General features: G+C 44.1%; 1 protein-coding gene across 2 annotated transcripts in view; it reads right to left on the minus strand.

The window, feature by feature from the left end:
• GLI3 (GLI family zinc finger 3) overlaps positions 1-24,059 on the minus strand; it is a 278,504-nt gene that overhangs the window by 171,460 nt on the left and 82,985 nt on the right. Inside the window, exons 1-2 of one of the 2 annotated variants that reach the window (XM_074340521.2) lie at positions 23,139-23,259; positions 19,083-19,325 (exon numbers count right to left, since the gene is read on the minus strand). In XM_074340521.2, coding sequence (XP_074196622.1) covers positions 19,083-19,272 — 190 coding nt within the window. In that variant the 5' untranslated portion in view covers positions 19,273-19,325; positions 23,139-23,259. Of the gene's footprint in view, positions 1-19,082; positions 19,326-23,138; positions 23,260-24,059 lie in introns of those variants that run through there. The other variant, XM_088797850.1, reaches the window with a different exon arrangement.

Below are 24,059 nucleotides of genomic sequence, written 5' to 3' on the forward strand. Positions count from 1 at the left end.
CCACCTTCAGTATTAATTTCTAAAAGAAAAAACTTTTAGGAATATTTACTTTAAATAATTGAATTCTTTTAAAATACAAATAACACTTAAAACATCATGCCATCGGACTACAGGGGGAAAAGAACACAGCTCCAGCTCCTCAGAATGTTTCCATTTCTACTTGGGCTCTCTGCAGAACTATGTTGTCATCCAAACAAAGCGAGTGCTCTGAAATAAACATTTTCCCTTGGTCTCAGGTATTATTAGCTAAATAAGGACAAGTAACGATATGATGCACACAATCGTTAGCATTGCCGATGCCTGCAAGTTCATTAACTCCAAAACTCAATCACACAACACAGCCTGCAGAGCTTCTCAGCCAGTTGGAATCCAGGCCCTCTCCTAACTCCAGAGTTCCCATCCATGCACCAGGGGGGTGTGTGTGTGTGTGTGTGTGTGTGTGTGTGTGTGTGTGTGTGTGTGTGTGTGTGTGTGTGTGTGTGTAGGGGTGGGGGAGGGGGACACATGACAAGAGTGCTCACACTTCCACGCACCATACTGCAGGATCTCAACTCTTCTCAAGAAAGGGGCCAATTGCAGCTCTAACATCAGGCTCTGTTTACCAGAACTTCTAATTGGAATCTTAATCCTCAGAACTGAAAGCACAGAAATAGCAGAACAAACGCATGCCTCAGAGCCATGCCCAATCTAAGGATTGATAGCAAGTGAAGGCATCGAAGGAACAAGACTACACTGTCACCAAGAGAGAATTTATTTTAGAATGTCCCGTGGAAATAGATTTCCAAAAAGAAAACCTAAGGCAGGTCTCCAAAGCGATTCCTCTGAGGGGCAGGCAGTCCCAAGTACTGACCACTCACCTCCATCCTTCTTCACTGGACTATTTCCGTCCTGCACTCCCTCTCGGACAGAAGAACACGTGGCTACCAATATGAAGTACTAAGTTCCAATGACCAAGCATAAATATGACTCAAGTTTAAGAAAAATCTAGTTTGAATGACCAAACACTGCACCTGAATGTTTCATGCCCTATACTCAGTTCCATGTTACTGTGAGCCATCAGCAGACAGAAGAAAAGCGCATTTTTGGTAGTCTCCATGGTCAAAATGCCAAAACTTTTACCTGCCCTAGATCGGAGGGCAGGCCTGTAAAATCGCAGAAAACCTATTTGTTAGACTTTAAGGGCAGGAACTAAGTGCTAGATTGAGATATGCTGAGGGTGCTCAGGTTGGATCAATTGGTAGGGCGTGGGGGGGGGGGGGGAGGAGAGAATGCAGTAAAGTCAGCATTACCCAAGCCTACCTGTGCAGCCCCCTGGGGCAAGGACACCATGTGCAAGCACACATCACTGGAGGGCCCTGGAAAACTTACCAAGGAACAATAAACTCACATGCTTGCCTGAAATATCAGCAAGGGTCATCATCAACTAAGGTGAAATCTCCCCCCAAAAGTCTAAAATTCAGGGGAACATTTCAGACTTCAGTGCAGAACTCCTCATAAATTAATGAAAGTCAGACATGAAAGTTAGTAACAGCTGGAACGGATCAAGCAGGAAGAAAATGCAGCATCGGAAAATGTGTTATGTGAATTTCTTAGGGTCCATAAATTTGATATTTGGAAGGAAGAAGAAAAATGCTAATTAGGAGAAATTTCATACTGGACTTCAATTTGCCATAAAGTCAAAGCTCTATTATAAAGCTCCCTTGGAAGCAGAAATCACCCTCCTAGACTCAGTTTGTGCCTTTCATCCTGCTATATCGTATTTGTTGATAGGTTTCTTAATTGTTTTCATGTGTTGTTTCATGCAGTGTCTCCCCAAAATATAAAATCAAGAGCTAGGGTCATACTTTGTGTTTCTCCTGTGTGGGGCACTAAGTCAATATCAGAAAATAAATAAACATATCTAAGAAGTCTTTCTCCTGCCCTCTCTAAAGGCCTTGTAACAATTTTCCATAACTTTTGGATTACTACTATAGTTATAAATATCTCAGGGGATCTGTAGTCACTCTTAAAAGTCTCCATATTGTATTGGAACCGGAAATCCAAGATGGCAGAATAGATAAACACTGTGCTTGCCTCATCCCATGAACACATCAAAATTACAACTAAATTATAGAACAATCAATCTGGAGAAAAATCTGAAGTCTAGCTGAACATAAGCTTTATAACTAAGGATATAAATAAGAAGCCATGTCGAGACTGGTAGAAGGGGCAGAGTGGTGAAATGGGCTGGCCCCAAACCTCTGCGTGGCAGATGAAAATTGGGAGGGATATCTTGGCCATAGAGGTTTCCCACAGAAGAGCAAGGGACACCAGCCCCACACAAGACTCCCCAGCCTGGAGTACTGGTGCCAGGAAGAGGAGCTCCCACAAGTTCTGCCCGTGAAAAACAGTGGGGGTTCCGACAATCTGGATGGAACAAAAGGCTATGGGAAACCCGGATATTCTCTTAAGTCTCCCACACAGACTTGCCTGCAGACACTCACCCTGGGCTCCAAGAAGGGACTGTGACGGGGGGCATCAGAGAAATATGGGGTGGGCGGTACAAACAGAGGTGCGTGGCTTCGATGCAAGGGCTGGAAGATAGTCACAATTCCCCTGTGTGGGGTGCTTCTCCTGCACAGCTGGCAGGTGGGCACCATCTTTCCTGTGTTGAGCCCTCCCCCAACGCCCATAAACAAATCTGAATCTGAACTGGCCTGGTGATTTCTGCTTGCTCCATCAGGTGACTGACTGAGACCCCCCCCCCCACACACACACCCAACTCCATACTAAACAAGGCTTTATCAGGGGCTGAACCTTATACAGCCAGTAACCAGCCACAGGCCTTGGTGTGTACTGGGTTTTTGCAGAGCTACCCCAGACTCGGTATTGGTGGCAGATGTCCTCGGTTCACAGCAGGGCCTCTCCCATGTGCCTCCAGCTCCAGCACAGGCAGCAATCAAGTGTGGATCACTTTGCAGTCCTATCTGGCAGTCCCTGACTGGTCACAGGCAGTGGGTGACCTGGGTCAGCTCCAGAGCCCCTCCCAAGAGGCCCCAGAACCAACATACTTGCAGGTTGGCTTCAGACCACAGCAGAACACCACCCAATTAGCCCCACACATGGCACACCCAAAGGGCAGTCTCAACAGGCACCAGAGCCCACTAAGGTGAATCCGGCTCCATGTGGGAAGCCCCTCCTCTGCTGCTCCCCCCCCCAACAGCAGCCCATAAGATGTGGATGTGGCCAAACCCCACAGCCAGCCAGCCTGATGGTCAATCCCACCCAGTGACATCCCAATAGCAATTAAGACTCAACCCACACCAGGGACACTCCTGGAGCACCCAGCTCAGATGACCAGGGACTGTGCCACTGGGCCTCACAGGACACCTTATTACATAAGGCCAGCTGGCTAAGATTGGGAGATATAGCAGATCTACCTAATACATAGAAACAAACACAGACGGGCAGCCAAAATGAGGAAATAAAGAAATATGTCCCAAATAAAACAGGAGAAAACTCCAGAAACACAACTAAATGAAATGGAGACAAGCAACCTACCAGAGACAAAGTTCAAAACAATGGTTGTAAGGATGCTCAAGGAATTTAGTGAGAACTTCAACAAAGAGATAGCAAGCATATAAAGACACAGAAACCATAAAAAAAGGACCAGTCAGAAGTAAAGAATACAATAACTGAAATGAAGAATGCACTAGAAGGAATCACCAGCAGACTGGATGAAACACAGGATTCAATAAGCGATTTGAAAGACCAAGTAACAAAAAATGCCCAATCAGAACATGAAAAGAAAAAAATAATTTTAAAAATTGAGGTACTTTAAGAGACCTCCAGGACAACATCAAGATTAACAAAATTTGCATCATAGGGGTACCAGAAGGAGAAGAGAGAGAGCAAGGGATTGAGAACATATTTGAAGATACAAGGACTGAAAACTTTCCTAACCTGGCAAAGAAAATAGACATACAAGTCCAGGAAGAGCAGAGAGTCCCAAACAAGATGAGCCGAGACAGCCCACACCAAGACACATTACAATTAAAATGGCAAAGGTTAAAGACAAAGAGAGAATCCTAAAAGCCACAAGAGAAAGGCAACTAATAACTTAAAAGGGAGCTCCCATAAGATTGTCAGCTGATTTCTCAACAGAAACTTTGCAGACCAGAAAGGACTGGCACAAAATGTTCAAAGTGATGAAAAGCAATAACCTACAACTGAAATTACCCATCAAGGCTATGGTTGAGAATCGAAAGACAGATAAAGAGCTTCCCAGACAAGAAAAAGCTAAAGGAGTTCATCACCACCAAATCAATATTACAACGAATGTTTGAGGGACTTTAAGACCAAAAAAGAAAAGAAAAATATGAATAATAAAATGGCAATAACATATCTATCAACAATTACTTTTCAATGTAAGTGGATTAAATGCTTTGATCAAAAACATAGGGCAACTGAATGGATAAGAAAACAAGACCCTTACATATGCTGCCTACAAGAGACTCACTCCAAATTCAAAGATAGACACAGACTGAAAGTAAAGGGATGGGGAAAAGATATTTCATGAAAATGGAAACAAACAAACAACAAAAACAACAACAAAAAAACAGCTGAGGTAGCAATACTTATACCAGACAAAATAGATTTTAAATCTCATACTACAATGAGAGACAAAGAAGTACCCAGTAATTCCACTTCTGGGTATTTATCTGAAGAAACCTAAAATGCTACTTCTAGGGGATGTGTGAATCCATATTCCTGGCAGCATTATTTACAGTAGCTAAGATGTGGAGTCAGCCAGGGCGTCCATCCCTCAATGAATGAATGGATAAAGAGGAGGTGGTACATATACAATGGAATATTGCTCAGCCATGAAAGGGAATGGGTTCTTGCTATCTGTGGCAGAATGGATGGATGGACCTAGACGGTGTTGTGCTGAGTGGAGTATGTCAGACAGAGCAAGACAGATGCAATGTGATTTCACTTACATATGAAATCTAAAGAACAAAACAAATAAACAAAACAGAAACACACTCATAGACACAGAGAACATTGATGGTAGCCAGATCAGAGGGAGCTTAGGGATGAGTGGAAAAGGGGAAGGGATTAAGAAGGACAAATTTGTTGCTACACAGTAGTCATGGGGATGTAGGGTATAGCATAAGGAATATAATCAATAATTTTGTAATAACTATAGTGTCAGATGGATACTAGATTTTTGGGGGGTGGTAGATGGGAGGGGGGTTAGGGAGCTGGGTGAAAAAGATGAAGCAATCAAGAAGTACAAATTGTTACACAGTTGTCATGGGAACGTAAAGTAAAGCATAGGGAATATCTTAATAATATGGCAATAACTATGTATGGTGCCAGGTGGGTACTAGACTATACAGGGGGATCATTTCTTAAATTACATAAATGCCTAACCACTATGCTGTACACCTGATGTAATGTACAGCATAGAGAATATAGCCAATAATATTGTGATAGAATGGTATGGTGTCAGATGGTTGCTGGACTTAATAGTGATCACTTCTTTAGGTATATAAATGTTGAATAAATACGGGGTACATCTGAAACTGATATAATGTATGTCAGCTATATTTTTTAATAAAAATCTTTTTTAAAAAGTCTCATTAACTTTCCTTATTTTGCTAATATATTGGGAGCTTTGTTACAACCTGCATCTTTATCTCCAGATCCAGATCCAGCTCGGGTGAGATCAAGCTTCCTGACACATACGTGATGCAGACGGGTCTGAGAACTCGCATTCGCCTTTACAGCAAACACCAGTGGTAGCTGCAAACCCCTGAGAGAAGAGTCCCCCTGTCTTATCCTTGCCTGTCTTCACACATTTTCGTCAGTCTTGTCCCTCCTTAGTGTCTACCTCCTTCAGTTATCCATTGAGGATTGCCGTGTGTCTCTTTAGCTGGCACTGTCCGTTACTCGCATCCAGTCCTTTTCATTTTTTTCTCATAAATCATTCCCCCAGCCCCTTAACATGCCTAACTGCTTCTCCCCAAGATTCTTTCAGTTTATGAGACGCCAGAGCCCAGAGACCGGGAACTCCTCATAGCAGTGAGACACCACGATGCCCTTGTGCAAAAAGGCCTGTGTCCGTGTTCTCCCGCCCTCCCTCTCTCATAAACATACCAAGCACACTTATAAATAAGGGGGTGCTCTCTCCCTGCCACTTTTTCCCCTGGGTGGGGCAGGGTGGTCTGCTGCCCTGTGTGTCACACAGAGGGACAGCTGAGGATCACTGTCCCAGACAAGGCGTAGGTGGATTCAGATACTGTATTATTATGGTGAAAGCTCTGTACTTACACAGGCTGCTGGTCAGAATGGAGAGTTCACCCAGTGAATCGATCTTTGATCCAAACAGACAGCCTCTGTCCCCAAAGCCACTGCAGGTAGGGGGAAAACTGGGGCAGGGGAGGGGGCAGTTTAACAAGACAAGTAAGAGAGCAGTACACAGGGGTCCTCCCTCACTTGCTCCCAAACCCTGGGCTGTGGAGACGGGACTCAAGAGGCGCACTGTGAATCCAGTTAATTCAGGTGCGAGTGGGTTTGTGCAAAAACTAAATGAGATCATGGGAAGGGTTGTTAGTCCAACACCAGCACCTGGTAAATGCTTCACTGACTGTTGTGTTGTGTCACTGTCTCCTCACACACATATCTCCCCAAATCAGAAGGGCACAGAGAGGACCTGTAGGCCTTCTGGTAATTAAGTTATCGGGAACTTCCAGTTCTTTAGAATACCCACTGAGAAATAATTTCTCCTTCAGTCCCACGTAGCTATGCCAGGAACACCATGACTGCAGGGGTCGCATGGAGCACCCGAGACCTCCACGCTGTCTGGAGACCTGAGCGACCATCAGCCTGGCCTCCCAAGAGCCCTCCAAGCCTGTGCTGTCACCACTGGCAACAGCACCACCCAGTCCAGCCGAGTTCCCAATCTCCCCCTAATGGGGCTGAGTCCAAACCCCTGCCCACCTGGCCAGGCCCTCAGCCCTGCTGCACACGTGGAGTGCCATTATGAAGACTGAGCAGTCTTGGGCACAGATTAAGAATTTGAGCTCTGGAGCCAAAACGTGTGGCTTCAAACCTTAGCTCAGAGACTTCTGAACTACATAAAATGGACAACTCCCTTAGCCTTACTGGGCCTCAGCTTCCTCATCTGTCATCGGGGAAAATCATGACAACCTCTCATAAGGATGTTGTACAGATTTAATGAACTCATACATGTCATGCGGGATGGCTTGCGGGGTCTCTGGTCCCACTCCCCACATAAGAATGCAGGATGTGGCTAGGCCAAAAAGGAACACCCACGGAGCCATATGTAGGGGAATCATACCACTATACTCTCGCTGGCGGCTGGGTTGGAGAAACAGGAAACAGGAGCCACACAATTCTCAACCCTCACTGTGCCGCTTGCAGGCTCAGCCACCATCTTCTTGCTAGCCCCCATCTTTTTCTCTCTCTGCTAGCGTAGCCACAGCAGTTATATTAGTGGCCAATGGCTCACTGGTTACAGCTGACGGCCAACTAGCCACAGCTGATGACCATCCAATCACAGTTGATGGCCATTTACTACCTGAGCCAGCACCTTTCTATGTGAGGCCGAGAGCCTGGAAACTGCTTTCTGGGCCTCTGTCCCCACAATAAGCAAAACCAGTGTCATAGTATGTGGAGGTAGTCATGGGAGGAGGCCGAATTGGGCTGATTTTCCTGTTGCGGCGAAGACAAGTCCCTCTAAGGACAGAGAGGCCTTGCTTCTGCTGACTGTAATTTCTGAGAGGGGAACCATTTCCCTCCCGCCTGGGCTACTGGAACAGCCTATTGAGTCACCACCCTAATTCTGCCCTCTGCCCCTCGTGACAGCCCCCACTGTGGGGACAGAGCCAGGAGTGCAGTTTCCAGGCTCTCGGCCTCACGTGGAAAGTTGCTCACTCGGGTAGTAAATGGCCATCACCTGTGATTGGATGGCCATCAGCTGTGGCTAGTTGGCCATCAGCTGTAACCAGTGAGCCACTGGCCACTAATATAACTGCTGTGGCTACGCTAGCAGCAAATGGGGGCTAGCAAGAAGATGGTGGCTGAGCTAGCAAGAGCGGATTGCAGCTAGCAAGTGAGGTTGGCTGGCAGAGAGAAGTGGACGGCAGGTTGCGGATAGTGCGGTGCCTGCTTCCTGTGTCTCCAACCCAGCCACCAGCGAGAATATAGTGTTATGACTCCCCTATCTATGGCTCCGTGGGTGTTCCTTTTTGGCCTCAACATATCCTGCGTTCTTATGTGGGGAGTGGGAGCTGAGACACCGCATGACACCCCGCATGACACCCACAAACCACCCAGAGTTATATTCCTCAAATAAAAAGCAACTCACGTCACTCCCTCCACTGGCTGTCCATCACCCACAGGCACTCCCAACCTCATCTCCCCTAGCTGTCCCTCTCCCTCAGCAGCCACCAAAGTAGCCTTCCCTCTGCTCCTGGCACAGCCACAGCAAACCCCCAAATTCCACTCTTTAAGTGGAATACTCTCCCCTTACATCCTCCCATGGCTGGCTCCTTTTTGTCTTTTGTGTCTCAGCTATAAAGACACCTCTTAGCAAGGCCTGCCCTGCCATACCTGCCCATTCTAAGATCCATCACTGCACCTGAGGCTCTCCCTAACACACTGCCTGTTCTAGTGGGCTCAGAGTATCAGCTGTTTGAGTCTCGTTGACATCTCTGCCCAGGTGTCTGCTGTGTGTCCTCCAGCTGAAATGTCAGCTCCACGAGCAACAAGGACTGGATTAGTTTTGGCAAATGCCAACCCCTGAGGACCTAGACAGTGACCGAATTGCACATTGTCGTGCAGGAGACCCTGCTCACTGCGCCATTTGTCGTGCGCGGAGGCCTGCTCTCCACGCCATTTTTCAGGCGGGGCGACCTGCGGGGTCTCTGCTCCCGCTCCCCACACAAGAACGCAGGATTTGATGAGGCCAAAAAGGAACACCCACGGAGCCATAGGTAGGGGAGTCATACCACTATAGTCTCACTGGAGGCTGGGTTCACCGGACGTGCGACCTGCCGTCAGCCTTTCCGCCAAACGACCGACGACTCTCCTCCATTCTCTCGACCCTGTTCCTCTCCTCTCTTCCGCTCTCCTCGGCTCTGCTCGGCTCTTCGGCAATCCTCAGCAGTCCTCGGCTCTCCTCCGTAGCCGCAGCAGTTATACCGGCGGCCAATCAGCTAACCAGCCACAGCCGATAGCCAATCAGCCACAGCCGAGCCAGCACCTCTCCACGTGAGGCCGAGAGCCTGTAAACTACTTTCTGGGGCTCTGTCCCCACACACATACATAGCAGGCCCTCAAAAAACACACGGTATTTTTGAAATGAGAATGTATACCATGCGTCGTGTACCCAATGGAGAACGGCTTGGACTACGTACGTCACACCAGGGCTGTGAGCAGAGGAGCTGGTACACCAGAGGCACTCAGGTACCTCACACGGCTCAACTGTCTCTCTGTAGCATCAATTTGTGGGATGTGATGGACACAAAATATGTTTAAAAATGTGGAAGGAATGCACATTTCATCCAACCTACATAGTCAGATTCATGAAACCAAACTGGGATCACAGAGCCCAGTGTGAAATTCGTGCAACCACAGATGGGGGTGGGGGAGAGGTCGGGGGGCAGTGGTAACCTTTGACATTCCTTACGTAAAGACATAAAGGGGAAAAGCAGGAATGGGGGTGGGGAAGAGAAAATTTGAAATCTTGCTTGAAAGCAGGTTTATTCCATGAAAGCAAACTGAAGAAGAGGTGGTGTCTGTTTCTCAGCCCCCATGCACGTCTCTCTCCTCCTCTCTAACCTACGAAACAGGCGCCTCCTTTGACCCCCTCACAAGTCACAAGCACAGTCAGGTTGTAGATCTGGGTCCCCCTCGACGGAATAGCAAACACCCCTCCTCCCAAAGCAGGCCTCCTCCGACCTGCACAATGTCCACTGATTAGCTGTGCAGCCCCCTACAGAGAGGACATGGCTCCTGTTCTGTCTCCTCCTGGGGGTCCCACCATCTCCCCTAGGAGTCTTTCTGCCCAGGCAGATTGCAGGCTTATCCCCACACTGGAAGTCTTTGTTCTCATTTTCCCCAGCCCTATCAGCTACTGGATTTCCCAGCTGAATTTCACTTTGTTATTTCTGGCCCCCATCCCCAACTTTGCTGTGGGCCCTTTACACAATTTCTCTAGCTGGACTGGTGTTAGGGTATTTGAGAGTTTTCCTATAAAATAAAACTCAAGGGTTTTGTTTTTTTTAAATTGTGAATATTCTATTTTGGAGTTAAAATGTATCTTGATACAGAACACTCTTAATTCACTGGAAATTAAGCCCCCTCTTTTTCCCAATGTTTGGGATTTGCATTTCAAGATCAAGATATTGTGACTACCAGGATTATCTCATACAGTAAAGGCTCAGGAGACGGAGAACAAGTAGAAATGGATTTTGCCATCTTCAGGGGGGAAACAGGCGAAGGTCAGCCAACACAGAGGTTGGCAGGGGCTGTGGGGCAGGACCCCACACGAGCAAATCTGGAGGAGGTGAATAAAGTCAGCAACAAGTATGCTCTGAGTCAGTGACGGGAAACATAGTTCAAGTTTTCAAAAGCCATGATACAAACCTCAGGGATCGCCCTGGATTCCTGCAGAAGATACCGGCTTCCCATGAAACATGCTGATCTGCACTCTGGAAAGTATCCTGTGTCGTGTTACTTACGCCCTTCCCTGAGCTCCACCCTCCAATCAGAGACCTCTCAGGTACTCACAGGTGTTAGGTCTCCACATTTGCAAACACTCCTCTCTACTCTTTGCCAGGGAGGGTAGTTCAGGTGTCACTTCCTCCAGTAAGACTTCTGGACTCATTAAGTCTGGGTCAAGTGCATGTATTACATGCTCCCAAAGGACTCTGCTTCCATGTCTGCTGAAACGTCCTTTGGGGTGGACTTTTTGCATGGGCTTATTTACTCATCTCAATGTCCCCTCAGCCCGAAGCTCCCTGGAAGCAGGAAGCTTGTTCTTTCTGTCCAACACTGGTGAGCACTTCGGAGACACTCAGTAATTAAGCACAAGCTCAATTAACAATGACTGCCAGATGAATGGCTGAATGAATCCAGATTTTTCCTCATTTTGTTCTAAGATAAAGAAACTCATCAAAAACTGAGGTTAATGAAAAGCCTAGACTCCCCAAAAGGAAGACATTAGGAAGATAAGATCAATTCATTGCAAGAGAGTCCCAAAGTAGGGCCCCTCATGGAAAAGCTACAAGGGTTGAGGAAACTGGATACTTTTCAAATAGTGCTACAAGAATCCAAACTCTCAGAAAGAGGAAGGATGGAGCAATAAAATGCCAAAATGTGAAAGGCACAAAGAGAGAAAATGCAGCCCTTTCACTAAGAAGTATGACGATACAGCACAAATTTATAGGTACAATATCAAGAAAGCTAAAGCAAGACAGGAGATGCAGCTTTCCAGAGACATCAAAGGTAACATTCTTTAATTATACAAGAAAAAGAAGGAGGTGCCAGGGATATGTATAATGTTGCCTCTGTTACAAAATGGAATGGAAAGCTGTTAGCAGATGGCTATGAAATGGCAGGAGTTGCCCTGTTCCTCATGCTTTATTCTAGGAAGGACGGAAAGAAGAGACAGCGACAAAAGAAGGAAAGAAGGAAAAATGGGAGAGGGAAGGAATAAGGGAGGGAGGGAGGGAAACTAAACAACTAAAGAAAACTGCCACTTGTATTGATTGGATGGGTGTCAAACTAGAAAAGGAAAATAACTGAATGGAATATTTAAACAACTGGATTCATGATCCCAAATCGATTTGTCAGTGGAGTCTCCCAATGACATGGCTTACACCATGCTTGGGCAGTAACAACTTGGAAAGGTGTTACCAAAATCACCAACTGCTTAGGTTACTGAAGATAGGACAGATCACTGAAATTTAGGAAAGGGGAAACAAATACCATGCTCACCTTAACTACAGGAAAAAATACCTACTCGTTCGATTTTAGAGGGACATCAAAACATGCAGACTCTGCTCCCCTGTGTGGGCCCCATGGGACTGAAAATTGGGGTAGTCATCCACGCCTAAAAGTAAAGTGCTGACTCATTCCAGAGTAAAAACCCCAGCAGTGTTAAATGTGCTATATGGCCCAGAAGCAAATATTTTGGATGTTTTCAAATGTGCAATTTATAATGTATAAGGTGTGTCATAAATACTTTCTTTCAACCCTGCCTATTTTTAGAAAAGACTGGGTGACTACATTTGGATCAGAGGCTGTGTATAAGGACTTAAATTGTCAAATGGAGGAAAAACATCTGTTTCTTCAAGATGCCAAGTAGTACGTCCACTGGTAGGCTCCAGACAAACTTCTCTGGCCCATGGAACAGTGGGCCCATCTCTGCCCTATGGCAGCATTCAAGGGCCCCCAGGCCAGCCCTCAGAATCCTGGTGGATATAAGGGCTCAATGCTACCCCTGAACTACCACACTGTTCTGTTAGAAACAAAATCCAACTGAGTAAATGTGAAGATCTAATCAGCTTTATTAACAAGTCATGAATAGGGCAGCATCCCAGCTAGAAACTAGAAAGGTGCTCCCAGGAGTTGTACAAAATGGAAGGATTTCATAGGAAGAAGGGTGGGGCAAGGGAGCTATTAGCAAAAGAAATGGTAATTTTGGGGCCACAACAGCTTTTCTTTGGGGAAGAGAAGGGGAAGGGTTTCCATCATGCAGATTACCTTACTGGTGCTTTACCAGAAACTTCCAGACTGGCTGATTAAGAAGATTATGTTTCTGGGAGATGTTAAAACTGCAATTAGATTAGGTATTAACTCTAGGTTTGGTATCATGGGATTTTAGTACCAGTGATGCCATTTTGGGCCTGTATTTTTTTCTTTAACAATTATGAAGACCAACATACACAGACAACAAAAGGACTCAGCTGTGATGTGTTTAAAGGTAAGAATTACATACGTACTTTGTGTCAGGTAGGAAAATATCCTTGTAAGATGGAATGTAAAGAAGACTTTCAAAGACAGTGGTGTTTAGATAGGGCTTGAAGAAAAGTAAGTCTGGAAAAGGAGGAGGAAAGCAAAGAACTTTCTAGAATGAGCAGCAGTTATGAGCGGGCAGCCTGACTTGCCTGAGGGAGGACTGTTGGGCAGCAGTGGAAGCAACGGCTGAGCCACTGCATCAACGAGCCAACTGATTTTTCTCTAGAAAATGGTCTCCTTTAGCCTCTTCTTTCTATTCCTCTACTGAGTGGCTTTCAGGCTTCTTTCTGGTCCTCTCTAATAAATATGTCCCCAAAATTCAATGGATAAAATCAGTAACTAATTTTTCCCAAATGCTACAGTGCTTTTCTCGCTCTTGGTTCCCAGTTTCACTCGCCACCTCCCGAGATCAATCTGCAGGATCACAGTCACATCAGCATAAGAGTCGCCAACATTCACTGGTGAAAGCCAGTAGGAACCCTAACAATTATCCCTAAACTTCGACTGCTTTCTGCAGGGTTACCTTGCAATGTAGCTCTTTAAAAATCTATGGAAGTGGTTCACTGTTTCTAGACTTCAAACATTACCTCAGGGTTGTTGAAAGAAACCTTGGGTCGTTATATGGAATTTCTAAGAGAAAGACAAGAATAAGCAGGAAAACTATTCTTAAGCTCACATATCACCATTTTGCAAAGGTGCATACACTTCTTTGCATCTTCTCATTCCAGTTCCCCTGACAAGTCAAGATGAACAACCAAGGAAGCAAGATACCTAGCACAGCCCCTAGAGAGGGTATGACCCAACATCATTCTTTCTGGTTAAACAGCCTAATATTCAAGGGAAAAACCAAAGCACTCCGGATGGGCTCAGCTGTTCCCCAAGAGGCAGACAGCCTGCATGGGAATGGAGCTGTGTGCTCAGGAAACTCTCATGCCTTTGCATTCTGGTCAACACCAAACTGTTCACTGTGCCTTACAGGCAATTTCTGTCTCTCAGCCTCCAGATGACAGTCCAATAGCAAAAGAAATGTGAGCAGGTATACCTATTAAATATGTAAAACACACATCTCCTCTTCTACTCACTTAGAAAATGTATTTCTAAGGACAGTAGAAAGTCACCTAATATAAAAACAGGTAGAAAAAAATCTTACATGCATTTTTCTTTAAGCACATAAGGGTGCAAGTGGGCTCAGTACTCCAGCTTTCCACAGAAACAAATGCAAGCAATTAAAATTCAGTTTCTTTTCTTTAAGCTTATTCCTCAGGTTTTGCTAATTAGCAACAAATAGTTCTGTCATCTGAGCTGGAAAACATAAAGGAGAATACCGGTGGTATGTGTTCAATCACAGAATGAATCATATTTTCCATGAGGAATTCCTATTTGGGAGGATCTGGGGGCAGAGGGAAAGCACTCTTCACACAACTATAAAACTGAAAGAGACCTGAAATTTTAGAAAAGGGGGACATCTTTCTTACCCTCTTTAAGAAAACCAGCAGGGAACCTGTAGGACACAACTAGTGAATCCAAGAAACTCCCCACAAAGACCCCTGCAGGGACAGTTAGAAAATTGGCCTCCTCACAGTAAGACTAAGACAGAAGACAATGAAACACATGTTTTCTGTAACAGGGAAGAGAATAAAAGTTAAGTGTCGCCCAGGGTGCAGGAATGCTTTAACTATTATGTCATCTGCCTTGCAAGTTTATAAAACAATAAATGCACGGCAGTCAGTGAAAGCAAAGGGGGGATGGTGCTTTGCAGTATCTGGCTACAGATGGAACAGGAGCAGAATAAAACTGCTGAGAAATCTTTGGGCAGGAGCTGGGGGTCCTTACCCTGATGCCAGTACAAGCAGGTCAGTCGCTCAAATCCGGCCCCTCCCAGACTCTCCCCAATTATCAAGTGCTAGTGATCCTGCAGCAGGGAGCCTGTCAGCACCGCCTGGCGCCTGAGCCTTGCAGACCCAATGTCCGCTCCCAGCCCTGATATATAGCCCATCCACAGAGCCCTTCAGGAGGGAACAACCCCCAAGGCCCCCAAGAGGATTTTATTCCAAACATATGTTGCAAATGTTTGAAGTGCCCACTATCCATGGGTTTTCTTTTTTCTTTTCTTTTTTTTTTTCCTAAGTCAAACCAACCCACAAAACCTAAAATACTTTGAATCCTGCCTAAGTGTAATTTGTGAAGATGCAACACTGCATACCCAAGTATAATAAAGTCTTGTGCAATAAAAGTTTTACAGATGTCCTTCTGAGGGGGGAGAAAACGATTTTCCGTTTTCCGGTGTTACAGGAAAACTGCCCACACGTTAGAAATACAAAGTTAGTATATATAGAAGCACAAATTATGCATCTTGGAAAGTCTGCATTTTCCAACCACAGAGAAACCAGGGAATTATTGTGAGTGCAGATACCCAGCTACATTGGGTTAAAAGAGTCTTCAGTCTCACCGCCTGAAGGAGCTGGTGTATGACTCAAAGAAAAAGGCAGTGGCCTAAAAAGGTGTTCTAAAACTTGAGGCACTGAACGTCTGCAATGAACTTGTGTTACTGACAATGCTGCAGTACTGAGACAAGGTAAAGAAATGTGATCAAACTTTTACCTTCATTTTTAAGAGGGTATTTTTCTCATACACTAAAAAATTCTTAAGACGATGTCAACTTCAGCATCACATCAGTTATTAGGTTTACCTGGATAATTCAATCCAGATAAGGCACAAAGACTATTATAAAAGTACCTAAAAAATACTCTTTATACTGGTAGAAGATTAAATAATCCAACAGGGTTCTGGAAAAAGTAAAGTCACATCCTATCTTACTCTTTGAGACTTAGTTCAGGACATCTTTAAATTATTCAATATGAATAAATATTGTACCTTTCATTTTCGGCACGTATTAAGAATGTACGTTACATAAAACACTTTCTGCCAAGAATTTAAAATGTTGAAACTTCTCAAGCTTTAAAATTTCATTACTTACAAAATAAGAAAAAATTATATTAGGTTGGTGCAACTGTAATTGCAGTTTAAAAGGTCAAAAATAAAGGCAAAAGCAATTACTTTTGCACCAACCTAATACCGTGTTTCCCCGAAAATAAGACCTAGCCAGACCATCAGCTCTAATGCGTTTTTTGGAGCAAAAATTAATATAAGACCTTGTCTTACATTATATTGTGTAAGACCTGGTGTTATGTTATAGTAAAATAAGAATGGGTTTTATATTAATTTTTGCTCCAAAAGACACATTAGAGCTGATGGTCTGGCTAGGTCTTATTTTAGGGGAAACATGGTATAATCAATACACTGAGGTTCCGTGAGAAAGGAATATGCTCTGAAGGCCATGGGGCACAGTTCTGACCACACAACCCTTTTCCTAGGGTTTATAAGCCATTCCATCTCTAATCTGTGTGTATAGGAGATGCTGACCTCAGGGAGGCAGGTGAGTGGGTCAGGCAGAGAAAAGCCAGTGTACCCTACACCAAACACAAGTGCAACACTAACAAAAGTAACTTGGTTTGGGGAATGAACTTATCACATACACAGATGGTGATGATGGTGATGGTGATGGTGGTGATGATGGTGATGATGACGATGATGGTGATGGTGATGAGGGTGATTATGGAACAGAAGGAAGAGGGGGAAATAGGAAGATGAAGAGGGGGGGGGCAGAGGAAGAGGATGGGGCATAATATTTCTGAGCCAGTCACCATGAGCCAGAGATTTTACTAAATACATGGTCTCATTTAATTCTCACGAGAACAGCATGAGGCAGGCAGCCACATATCACCCTCCTTCAACAGTTAGGAAATGATTCGTAGAGGGGCCAGCACAATTGGCCAAGGTCACACAGCCTGTAGGTGGCAGGGCTGGAACTCAAAACTACATCCCCTGAGTGCTAAGACATCTGCATAACTTCTAACACTGCCTGTGCCTGTCCCTCTTACATATGTAATGATACCATCTATTTTGACCAATTTAGGGAGCACATTTGTATAGTGGTTAAAATAGTATGTGCCATCTGGTTACTGACACTTTACAGAGCTTGTAAATTATCATGTAATTTTAATAGTGATTTCAACAATACCATGGGAAAAGCTGAAGAATAACCAACCTATTGATGCTATGGCCTCTAAATAGTGACAATGAATGGTCTCAAGCCCTCCTAAAGGCTTTCTAGGGCCAGTGTTAGTTAATCCACTGGAGGCCCAGGATTTGGGTCACACACGCAGACCACTGAGAGGTGACAAGGGTCCCAGCTGCACAGAGATCCCCTGGCCTCTCAAGTGACAGGGAGAGGATTCAACGGGCAAACCATTAGAACAAATGGACCAAGTGCAAACTGCAATTTGAATGGCACAGAGAGAAAGTTAACGGTCATCTGCCTACTTCCATCAGCCGAAAAAGAAGTACTGGTCAGCTGTCTTGACCAATTAAATACCTCACTAATTAGTGGGCATCTGGAATAGAAAACAAAACATAAATATACGATGGGAAAAGATTTGTTCATACATAAGGCCAAAAACAACACCAGGAGTTTATGTATAATAATCTAGACTTGATTTTTTTTAAAGTAAGCATATTATCAGGGAAAATTAATATAGGTAAAAAGTATGTAGATTTCCTCATATTTTCTGCATGTATGATGTATAATGTAGACCCATAAATAAAAAGACAATGTAGAAAATGGAATGTGCTCAGAGAAAAACCCTATGAACACTATATTAAATTCTCATTCCTAAAATAAAAGAAAAATAAAATAAACCTTTAATGAGGGAAGGAAAAGAACATGCAATTATACCTCATTTCCGTATCTGTAAAAATGACAACTGCAGCAATAGGAAGAGATAGCACTTTTTAAACAAAGAAGTTTAAAACAGAAGACTTTTTAAGAATCCTTAAAACCTTTTCCTCCACGCTTTTGACCACTTTTAAAAAAGTCTCTCTCCAGTTAAAAAAACAATGGATCTTCCATCTTTACCAACAATATAATCTTGTGTGCGTGTGTGTATGTGTGGGGGCGGGGGGGGGGGCAGGGGCGGAGGGGAGGGGTGCGGAGATTTTGGGTAGCTCGAGGTCCTTTGATCTGCACCCTGATGAGGGACCATCCCCCTCTGCTGCAAGCCAACTAATGAAGGGATGGAATTAGCTTTTATCCTGGGCACTTTCTTGAGCAAGAAAATATGCACTAATCAGCTGTCTTCACTAATCAGTCATCTGGCTAATGACCTTTTGCCTTAAAACACTAAAACTTCTGAATGATGTGGGAAAAGGGAAACAAGAGAAAGCCCCCCACTCTGGAGCTCCATGGCTCATGTGGAACTGGAGCCAGGAAGGTTAAATGGCAAATCCGTATCCCGGCAAGGTGATAAATCTGTAATCAAGAGCCGCCAGCTTTGGCACCTCAATACGAACTTCATTAGTCCACAGTCAAGTTACATTTTCTAACTAGAAACAGGCCAGAAATAAACTCAACACATATATTTTTCTTTATATTCTGCCTTTGGAGAAAACCATCATATATCTGTGTTCAGAGTCTTAACTGATTTCTTAAGCTTTATCAGTGCTCGAAAGGGAGCTCCCAATGTTGCTGGTGTGCTAGTGAGAGAAGAAAGAGCACGTAGAAAATCTTCCCTGTGAACGAATTTAGCACTGATTTGTTGAAAGAAGTTTGTATCTTCTCAACAATTCAGCAAAAAAATCATTAAAATGAGAGTTGCTTCTGCTAAGACTTCAGCTAGTGCAGCCTACTGTAGTTACCACCATCAACCAATTTCCCCCTGCAGCATCCAGTTGGGTGTCCCAGGAAAGGACTACAGTGGATGAGCCACAGATGGGTACCGCTGCACTGAGGCCTGTAGTTACTTAGGGCTGGTAAGGACATGGCTCTCCCTAAAAAGAAAAATGGACAAGACATGGAAGAAATAACAAGAAAAGTGGACCATAAGTTAAATATTTGTGTGAATCAATGCAAGCAAAATAGTTTGTTAAGTGTGCACACAGCCTCCCACGGCTTGAAAGCAGGTGTCACGCGCTGCGGGGAGGGACCAACTTACGGTAGTGAGGCTCCATGTAACCGTTCCTGGGGTCCATAGCGAACACGGCCCCACGGTACGGCACTGAGGGCTCGGCCAGGTGCGGCAGGGACCCATGGATCTCCTTCTTGATCAGCGAGGCCCTCTCGTCACTCGATGTGGAAGGCTCCTCACTGATCTTGCTAAGCCCCTGAGCACTCTGTGGCTGCATGGTGACTGCGTTTCTTCTCTCTCGGTGATAGGTCTGTCCAGGACTTTCATCCTCTGAAGAAAGAAGAAACATAAAAGCTCTGTGACAACTTTAAGGAGCAGTTCAAAAACAGTCATCACTTACATCTCCCTCCCCAAAATAAGCCAATTTCTCATTCTTGGCTACTTTGAAAGCGGCACCTTGACGGAATGTTCTTCACACAAAACTGCCTATGAACGAGGGGCAAAATACAAATGGAAGGATGAAGGGGAGCCAGAAATGAGCCTGTTAAACTGAGAGGTAGGGGTTAGCAAACTGCCATCACCAGCGTACAGCTGAATCTGCCAGTGAGGCTCTTCCTCAGGGACTTTCCAGTGTACCCACAGGTCCCACTAAAGCTGGATATGTTTTGCCAGCCGAGGGCTGTGGAGTCCACAGCTTCCCCTCATCTGCCTAAGGTCTCTCAGGAAACGGGAGATTGAACACCTACAGAGGCTCTGGGTGATGCTGGGATCAGAGGGCCTCTGCTCCTCAGAGAAGGATGACCTGTTAGAAAGTGACCCAGAAGTTCTCATGTTTTAGTGTTTTCAAGTCAGATTTGTAACCCACTGAGAGATTTAACAAAGCCAGAGATGGGACAGAACACCCAACGGTTACACAGGTGCCGATCATGGAAACCTCCAGGGCCCCTCACAAGACACTTCTGCTTCAGCCCACAGAATACAGGTGAGAACTGGGAGGAACGAAGAGTGAGGCTGAAAGTTCAAGTGTAAGCTGGCTCTGGGGTGAGGAAGGTATCAGTCATGCTGGTATGTGCACATGCTCTGGTGGGATCTAGACATTGCTTCAAACATGTAAGAAACAGCCCGATGAAATTCTATATACATTTGATATTCTAGCTCCCTAATACTTCTGCTCCCTTTAATCTGTAAGAACTTTCCATCCATCCATTATGGTTCTCTGCAAATGTGATTGGATGACCTTTCTATAACAACGGATCAAAGAAACAATGCATAAAATTAAACCACACAGGCTATCTGAACCCACAAGTGAACCAATTCATCTTAGAATCATACACATACTCCAAACCAGCTCCACATTTAACCAACAGACTGTCCTCAGGCAGATAAGTCCTGATGAAAACAAAATTATTCAGGCACTGCTTAGACATCTAATTTGAAAACTGTCTCCCACTTCTGATCAGAAAAAAAAAAAAAGAAAGAAAGAAAAACTATATTTGGGTATAAATAACAATATTGTACATTTTAGATGGACAGATTTTGAACACATCTTATCCCAATATACAAGCTTCAAAGTATTCTGTAAAACAGGTATGTCTGGGTAAGAGCCCCTAAAAAACAGAAAAAGTATACTTTAGCAGTTTCATAGCTGTTTGTACCAATTCAGAAGGAAGAATAAGTATAGCTCTGAACACAGACAAGCCTGAAAATATAAACTAATGACTACTGTTTTGTGTTTACTAAATGACTTGACTACCTAAAGCCAGTAATCTTTCTGCCGATATATGGGACTTGAAGAAATAAGCAATACATTTTTTTTCAGCCTAGCAAATGACTTGCAAAGCAGTATAAACCATGAGATAGATATGTGTTGGTCTTCACCATGAATTTGCTGACTACTATGGGTAACTGGGAAACATTCCTTTAGCGTTGTTTTCTGCAGATCCTCACCCCGAACTTTGCAAATATGGGATTCATTATGAAATAAATTATGAGTTTACTCTATCAAGTAACTCGTAAAAAACAAAACAAAAAAAACCTAGTGTAATCCCACATTTTTCACACATTGATCTTTACAAAAGCAACCAAGCCATGCTTTTGCTAATTTGAAAACTATTAAAAAAAAAATCCTACATTTTTATTTTCCCTTCTGACTAATCCTTTTATGCACTAGTCCACACTTGTATTTCATTAGCATTGAAGTTGCAGGCTATAGAATAAGGGTTTGCAGTTATGTTAAGGCAAAAGGGTGTCAAAAACACAAAAACTCTTAGTGTTATAAAATCCCTATAACCTACAAATAGCCAGTCATATTTTCTACTAAGTTGCACCTGTATTAAAACCTTATTTCAGATTTCAACCTGAACTTGTAGCACTGAGATGCAGGTTCTGTAGAATGCACCTTCATTTGGAAAGCTAAAAAGCCGTTAGCGAGAGGGGCTGTGACTCATAATTAGCATTCCATGGGAAAGATGAATAACCAAGCTCTACTAATCTCTTCCAGGTTTAGAACAGGATTCCCTTGACTTAATCTTCCTAGACAAAATTAAGTCTTCTTCTCTTAAAACCACATACGTAGCTAAACCGCTTGAGTTTCTTTCAGAAGCCATGCCTTTATGCTGAGCATTTGAATCCAACCTCAGGAACAACTGATGAATTGGCATGTTGTGGCCAGAGTCCTGCAGCCTCCACCCAGCCTCCTGGGAGAAAGCAGTAGTGGGGGGAAGGGGTTAGAAATAGGGGTGTGTTTTTTTAGCTAAATGATTATTTTCCACAAGTACTGAACATTTTTTTATTATTTTCTTAATGAGAGTTAACCCAACATGTGTGAATATTAAAGTTATAAAAAGAAATAAGCAAAGTTCAAATACTTATTACAGAAAAAAGTAACCAATTCCCTTAGTAAAGTAAAATGCAGGCAAGACTTTTCGTTGGAAACTTTCATCAGACTGACTTTTACAATAGTCGAGGCTACCACCTTTTTATCCACCCTCCCTCTCCAAAACATTCCAGCAGACAAATATTTCATGAAGTTTACCGCTCAACTGGTTGCTTCTGATGGGCATTCAGATGAAAATTTGACTGTGCACATGCTCCAGAATACAAACAGCCACGGGGCTTGAAAGCATGTTCTCTACAGTGGAAGGGAAACCTTCCAAGCAATATTCCTGCCTGCTCTTATAAATTTAGCAACCACTTCAGCAAGCCAAAAGACGAAAGCTGTCTAATCTTGTTCAGTTGAGCTGAGTTGTTCAATAAAGTTTGAGAGTCAGTGCAGACAGGCTACGCCAGGCCAAATTATTGACAGAAACACACTGTCCACCATGGCAACAACAGAAGTCGGCTGCAAAAATGTAAGCAAACGGCCCACTGCTCCAGGAGCATCTGCCAATAGACTTGAACAGCCAAACACAAGGCGACTGTTCGTGCTTCTCGAGCTTCTCTAAGTTAAACAGCTGCAAGCAAGCTCAGGGATCACACTGAAACATTCAGTTCACTAAAAAGTTTCGGGAAAAATATCATTTCAAACACTGTCATCATCATCTCACTTTGTACCTCCTTCCTCTGTATGTATATCTGTGCTCGAGTGGAAGTTAAGGAATTCCTGCCCCCAAATGGAGAGCTGCCCAAGCATCACTTTCAGAAACTATCCCCGATTTTCCCAACTCATCCAAAGGCAACCTGCAACGCGCCGGACATTTCGAGTGCTGTCAACTCCAAGAACTCAGAAGCTGCTTCACTGCAAACACTTCACAAGAAAGACCATTCACAACAAAAGTGGAAAAAGAAAGCAACCCTGTTGTGTGAAGCAGCACTGGAACACACACTCCTGTGCATTGCTCACAAACTCCTGATTTTTCTCACCGCAACCCAGGAAACAAGCGCTTTTACGCCTAAGTCTCGAGATAAAAGTTTCCGACGACCCTTCCAATATAAAAATAAAACCCTGCACCACATCACTAACGAGGAACACCCTGTCACCCTAACAAAATTAGCTGATTAAGAGCTCAGGGTACAAGTGTCAACCTTTTTAAAAATTAACATTGATTTTAAGCTGCTCCCTTAAATCCCGTTTTATCATCATTACACCTCTCTTCTCCCTAGACGTACTAGAAGACAGAGTGTAAGAGAACAGACAATACTCACAACTCAGTCTCCAGCCTCTGGCTAGCTACTTTCTGCAAACTTCCCTTAGTGGGCTTTCTCTAGCTGTGCAGCAGACACTCTGGGAATGTTCTCGGTGTCTCCCTGCCTCCCTCTCCCTCTCCCAGGCAGTGCTGCTCCCATTAGAGAAATTAAAAGTGGTTGGGGCCATGCTAAATTTAACAAGCTCATTAGTATTCTTTCTGAGTGCTTCCAAGTGAACTCTCTCCATTCAAGCAGCTCTCTCCAGGAGAAGGGTCAGGCAGCTAATCATTAAATCAAACTAATGTCACCCTATCACAATCGGTCAGAGAGAAGGAGGGTTTATTATTTCAGTTTATGCTAAATAAACGGTTTTACAAATGGTCCCCAAGCAAGGTCAACAGCAGCTTCAATTACAAGACAAACTTAACAAGAGTTGCTATAAACCAAGTACTCTGTATTGACTTAAGAACAGGCTCAACTCCACATATTGCCACTAGCAGGGTTGTACAGGAGTGCATATTGTAAGATAAAGGGGGAGCGTCTTTCTTTGCCAGAATTTGCGACTGCACAGCGACTCCTCATTCACCTCTCTCCAACCAGCTAGCCGCTCAGCTCAATTCACCCCACACAAAGGCTGGAGCCCAGACCTCAATGGACCGGGGGAAACATGTTCAAAACTAGGCTCTCTATTGTGACTGAATTTCTTAACATCTTTTCAAAAAGCGGAGAATGCCTTGAGGCTAAAGGAAGAAACAGGCTAATGGTGAATTGGGAATTCTGAGCAAATTTCAGAGCCCTTTCCTCCTAGCTTTTGAGGTTGAAAGCAAGCTTTTTCCTTTCAAGTTTCAAAGTCCTTTTTCCTCCCGCAGTGTCACAGAAGGATTTGAAAAGAAGGTAATTGTGCTCGCAGTCTCCCTGATCAGAGCTTACGTCCTATTT

The sequence above is a fragment of the Rhinolophus sinicus genome, chromosome 4 (genome assembly GCF_057876585.1).
Source record: "Rhinolophus sinicus isolate RSI-liver-muscle chromosome 4, RSI-T2T, whole genome shotgun sequence".
Taxonomy (NCBI): domain Eukaryota; kingdom Metazoa; phylum Chordata; class Mammalia; order Chiroptera; family Rhinolophidae; genus Rhinolophus; species Rhinolophus sinicus.